Here is a 6000-nt window from a genome sequence, read left to right as displayed (position 1 = left end):
CGAAGCCAACATCAATAAAAGAGCTGCAATTGCTAAAAATGTAATCTCAGACACCACTGCTAAAATGTGAAAAAGATGGTGTTATGATCATAAAAACTGGACATTTGGTGCACCAAGATGCCCTGGTCAGCTTAATCACCTAACTTGAATATTATTGAACTACTGTGGGCAGTTTGGGAGAGAAGACTGAGAACCAGATTATCCTTCAACATCTCTGCAGCAACTGGCAGGCAGATGTTCTGATCAGCTGAAGACTATTCAAAAGTTATATGAATCTTTTCTAATAAGGTATATACTGTATAAAGACGAGATGTAAACATCTGTTATGATGGTAGACATTGTGTGATCACAATTATGAATATGGGACTATAAACATGAAGCTTGCGGTGTCAGAATGCCCATCTGTTAGTCAAGGCCGAAGCAAGACGCAACCCAGAGAAACGCGGCTTAGATAGTTTGACGGCAGATAAAAATAAACAATAAATCTGTTCTACAGTAGGTCTGTTCTAGCAATTCACACACGCACGTTCAAGCTTCTGTGTTTTGCATATTTAATGCGCACTTTTGAAAAGAACCACTGGAAAATAAATGGCCTTCGAGTGATTCTTTACAAACGTTCGCATCAAATATGCAAAACCTCATTGGTTCTCGCACATTAGAGCTTTTTCTTTTCCTTTTAATGGAAATTGGGCAAACCCACTTGAAGGTGCATAAAATAACGTAAAATAAAGGATCGGGCTAAGGATAGACGATACCGAAAAATACAGATACAGTAAATGCCATGTTTATGACTGCATTCTGTGTTTCCGTCTGCATTGCGGAAATCATAGGGCCCTAATTATGACATGTATTATTAGAAAACTGTCATTGGTTTCTCTCTGTCTTTCTTCAGCGTGGAGCCGGGCTGGCAGAGGGTCGTTCAGGTGGATCTGGAGGTGGATGGTGTCGGGAGCACGGTAGGCAGCAGGTCCATCTTCTGGGCGGTGGAATACCCGGGCATCAGGGCCGGCAACGAGGAAACAGAGACGCACATCCACCTGGCACAGAAAGACCTTGTTGGCATCGTGCCGTTGGCTATGGTGAGAAAAACGTCATATCTGCCGTCTCTCAGGGAGGTGATGGGTCTCTTCGGGGAGTGCTGGGACGGAAAGATAAAAGAGGCAGGAGGTCATGCTTTTTAACTGAAATGAACCATCCAGGTTGTCGTAACCACTTTTCGGTTTAGCATAATCTTATGTTTTAAAGAGCAATGATCCAGTAAAACTCTTAAGGACACGGGTGATGAGAATCAAACATATTAAATTGCAGTTGAGCTCTCAAGCGTAATTTGCATTCGAGCTGTTAATTTTAACTTGTACCTTTTTTTTGTTAAATAAAATTTGATGTGAACCTCGTCATTCAAGACTAGAACATTATTGCAATTTTATATAAATTTAGTGAATGATGTTTGATTAATCGGGAAAGGAAACTTAATTGCTTTTAATGTTTTTAGGTGGTCTATTCTTTTATGTTGGCTAATTAAAAGTTATGCTTTCAGTTTTAAATCACCATAATTAGGGATTAATTTACATGAATTATCCAATTCAAGGCTCTTATTAAAGCACTTCTATTTTTAAGTTTACATTTAGTCACTCACCAATATCTAAAAAAACATTTGAATTCACAAAAGTTTAATATTAGTCTCTCTTAAAATCATTATTAATCAGAATAATCAGTGCTTGCAGAAAGGAAATGTGCTTATTGATGTGATAGTTAATTATTTTTCTGTGATCATGAACACCATGTATTCTAATCTGTGTGAAAGAGTATTCAGGCTCAGCAGTCGCTTTTCTATTGCTTCTGATATGTGTTAAGAAGTTCCAGAATAATTAAATTGGATTATTTTATTGTAATTGTATAATTTTGCTTCAATAGAATTGGCTTTAAACAATGTTATTTGAGTAATTTTAAATAATTGCAGTCTTGTGTAGCTAATTTCCATGTGTGTGTATACAACATCAGTCATTACCTGCTAATTCTTGCGTAGTAATTATACATCATACAGAAAAATCAATGCGAGCATGCAGTCTCCAACTGAAATTTACACAAACATCAACTGGCCTGTTAATGAGAATGACGATATAATAATTACATAGCAATTAGTTATGTCACTTAAACTCTCACTTAAAGGTTAAGAGTGTTGTAACGTTGAGGCTCTTACGAAATGTTTACATTTTTCTAAAGACATTAGATCAATTTCCGTCTCTCTTTGACACATACTTCTTACATTTCTGAAATCAGTAATGTTTTGTCCATTTGCCTACGCAATAATGGAATCAATTTGCTGCAGTCAAAGGTTGTGTAATAATTTAACATAGAAGTAATAGGGGAAAAAGGGGAGGGTTGAGTGGAGGCAAAGTTGATATTGTGGGTTTATATATGGCCAGATACTTGCATGTGTCATTATATTATTACATGCGTGTTTTGTCAGTCATTAGAATGGCCGCATATAAAGGCAGTACGGGCATCACATTAGGTGTACTTATGCAAACAACCAGTTCTTTACTTACCTCTGCATCGTAAACAAGCAGAAACGGTTTGTAAGAACAGTTTGAGGATCCAATGGAGTTCTGAGGTTTAGTCACAAGCTCTATTTAATACTTTGCATTGGTTAAATATTAGCAAAACCCATAGACAGATGTAAATGGTGACCAATAATGATTTATGAAGAAAGCGACGATATGATGCCTCAACATATTTGCATTTTTGATGAGGTATTAGTGAAAAACAAACCCTGTGACGGCATAGTAATTAATCACCCTCATGTGCCCTCTCATCTGAGACCCTGTTTGGCCATCAGAGGGATTGCTGAAGTCTTCAACAGCTGGGATTCAATGCTGTAGTGCTTGCTGTCACACTTCACTGTCCCCTCACTAATCATTTGGCTGAGGTTTTGGCTCTGCTAGACAAGGTTCCTCTGCCACTTGCTGCTTGTTGGTTCACCCCATAATTGTCTGGCACGCCGTTGTGGTATCTGTGGTCTAACGGGAGGGTTTTGGCGGGGACGGGGCTCTTGCTCCAGACTCTGTAGGGCAGAGTGAGTGGTTTAGCTATCGCTTTGCTCCAGACGAGGTCTCAAGTGGAGGAGCGCAGGGAGTCATGCATGAGCAAGCAGAAGGATTTCTCTCCCAAAAAAAAATTGGGGATTCTGAAGAGGGATCCGCTCTCTTTTTGCTGGTTTTCCATGAGCTAAATTGCTGAGTTCCTGAAAATAACATTCTTACATTATAAGTATGTAAATAGGATACCAGGGCCTAATACAAATTATTTTAAGATATATTTACATATGCTATATGTATTTGTGGCAGACAAAATAGCTCTCAGTGAAAGGAAAATTACGCATTACAGAAGTTATGCACTAGTTACGAGTTATAAGTTGTTAATTTGTTAATCTTGATATAATTGTAGTAAATAATGTGTAAAATAATTGGCATCCTTGGTAAATGCTGCATATATACAAATTTTCAAATGAAGAAAAAACTGAACTCCATGAACTAAAAAGTTTGAGCTCATTTTAAAAACTACAAGGTCTGTAAAATTAAAGATGTTAATTGAATGAATTATTGTTAACCAATTAATGAAGCATATTAATTGCATAATATACATCATTGTTCAAAAGTTTTGAAAGAAATTAATACATGTATCCAGGAAGAATAAATTAAAAGTGACATTAAGGACTTCAACATTGTTATAAAAGATTATTATGACACACAAAACTGGTCCTGAAAATAGGAAAATTGCACATCATGGAATTCACGTATGGTTCAAATGACACAGTGTGAATTTGCGTTACTTTATTATGCAATACACTGTGCTAATTTGCCAAGTTAATTCATTGACAGTCCAAATAATGGCTGGGTTAATGAAATCAATTAATCGATTTGAATCCATCTTCATTTTGATGAGCCGATATTGACTCTTAAATCTCAAGATGGATCTTTTAGTCTGTGCTGTTTTCTGTTGATGCGTGGAGAAAACTTCACTAAACATTATAGTGCATCTGCTATCCAATAATCACAATTACTTTTGATATGAAACAAGTCTCAACTACTATCAATTTTATCACAAAAAATCAAACTATAAATGTCATCTTTGATGTGCTGCCAATACAGCCCTAGTCCTAATATACTCCACATATAAACCTAATATATATAGTCATTATCAAAGGCAAAGCAAAGCTGAACTTTAGTGTTAAAAGGTGTTGTAGCTGGATGACTTCCAGCCATTACTTCTGCCTCCTAGGCAAACATCTAATTAAACTCCACTTCAAGGCCTTTCATTGGTTTTCAATCCTTTGAAAAATGCTGTTCAATTGCTGTTCATTTTGTGAATCGGCACATTAAAGAGAAAATCATACAGATGCATCACTGCTCAAAAAGTGCTGCTTTTCCACCTGAACACTATTTATGGCGTTATTTTTTAGTCAAATGTCATGAGCGTGTAAGACATGCTCACGAGCACATTATGTTATTTCACACGCGCAAAAATTAACCTTCAGCTGGCATGATAAAAGTACTCGCGCACAAATTCAACAACCGAGAGGTGTACAAGTAGCTGCGAGCGAGCGCCTGGCATACTCTCATAGGTTAACTCTGCTTGTACAGTGGAATCCTGCTCGCGCGCAGCGGGCTTCTGCTCGCGGAGAGCTGTTTTGCTCGCGCAGTGGATTTCTGCTCGCTCAGCTGATTTCTGCTCGCTCGAGTCTACATGACTTTTGACATTTTGGGGGCGGAAACCAAGGAGGGCACTGACCCTCTTATGATTGGTCACTTTCATCATGGAAAATCTTGGGAAATCCTAACCCCGCCCACCTTCTGACGCAGCGCGCGTCACTCAGCTGCTCTGCTACTCCAGCTATCTCTGTGTATATTTTAGACAACGAAATATGTGATAAAACACCATACTAACTCTTTTCGTTTTCATTTAAAGAAATCTTAAACATGATAGCCACACAAATGTGGTTCAGGCAACGCGTATTGATTATATTCACTGCACATTGCCTATTTATAAAAGCAAAACAAAATATAAAACACAAACCTGCCTCTTTTCGTTTTAAATATAATATAAAAACATTAAACATTTTAATATGGTCCAGGCAATATGTGCATTTGTACTAAACAACAGATTTTGCAGTAAACAACATTACAGTTTTTAAAATTTTTACATACAATTATTACAATTTAAAATGACAAAACTCAACCCAGTCTCTTTTTGTTAAATTTCAGTTTTTATCAATATTAGCCATTATAAAAGTATTACTTTTGGTTTAAGGCAGGACCGAAGCTAAAAAAATATTGATGTGGGCCCAGACCACCCTCCACCAATATCATATACTGTATAGATGAGCATGGAGGCCCACATACAACAGAAGATGATGCTGTTGTAAAACCTTTATTTTAAATGTTTATATAAAAATTACAACTAATAAAAACTAACAAAAAACAAGAAATTGTTGAATAATAATAAAACCAATTTTAAAAAAGTAACAGAAAAATGTTTTTTTCCCATCGATCTGTTATAATTCATAAATCAAAAAGTAAACATTTAGAAATTGACAAGAATGCAGTCAAATTTTAAAAATAAAATCATTAAATATCTTAATTTTTAATAAAGATAATATGGAACTGGTAATATTATTAAATAAAGCTAATAAATGTATACATCCAAGTGTAGTGAGTTGTATTGGTGTTTTCTTGATGTAATAAATACATCATCAGCCGGCAGGTCAGGAGCATAATGTAATGCGTCGTGACTCGTGTCAATTTTTTAACTGTATTTACAATAGTGTAAAAAGACAGGGATTTTGAGCGCGTAATCATTCGGTGGATTGTGGTGCGCACCGATAATGAAAAGTGACAGAACCCGACAGGCTGTAGACGGTAGTTTTCTTATTCCCAGCGAAATAACAATACAACCTCTTTAAGAACGCCTTGATCGACTGGGACACAACAACTCTCCTGG

The 6000-nt window shown here is 36.5% G+C and overlaps 1 protein-coding gene across 1 annotated transcript in view; it reads left to right on the top strand.

Annotated features, from left to right (window-relative positions):
• LOC311066220 (transmembrane protein 132C) overlaps positions 1-6000 on the top strand; it is a 320252-nt gene that overhangs the window by 244279 nt on the left and 69973 nt on the right. The window contains exon 4 of the mRNA XM_084087267.1: positions 893-1079. Within this exon, the coding sequence (XP_083943393.1) occupies positions 893-1079 (187 nt within the window). The remainder of the gene's footprint in view (positions 1-892; positions 1080-6000) is intronic.

Source organism: Abramis brama (genome assembly GCF_963993115.1).
Source record: "Abramis brama genome assembly, chromosome: 16".
In the NCBI taxonomy this organism is placed as follows: domain Eukaryota; kingdom Metazoa; phylum Chordata; class Actinopteri; order Cypriniformes; family Leuciscidae; genus Abramis; species Abramis brama.
This window is presented reverse-complemented; position numbering and strand designations above follow the sequence as displayed.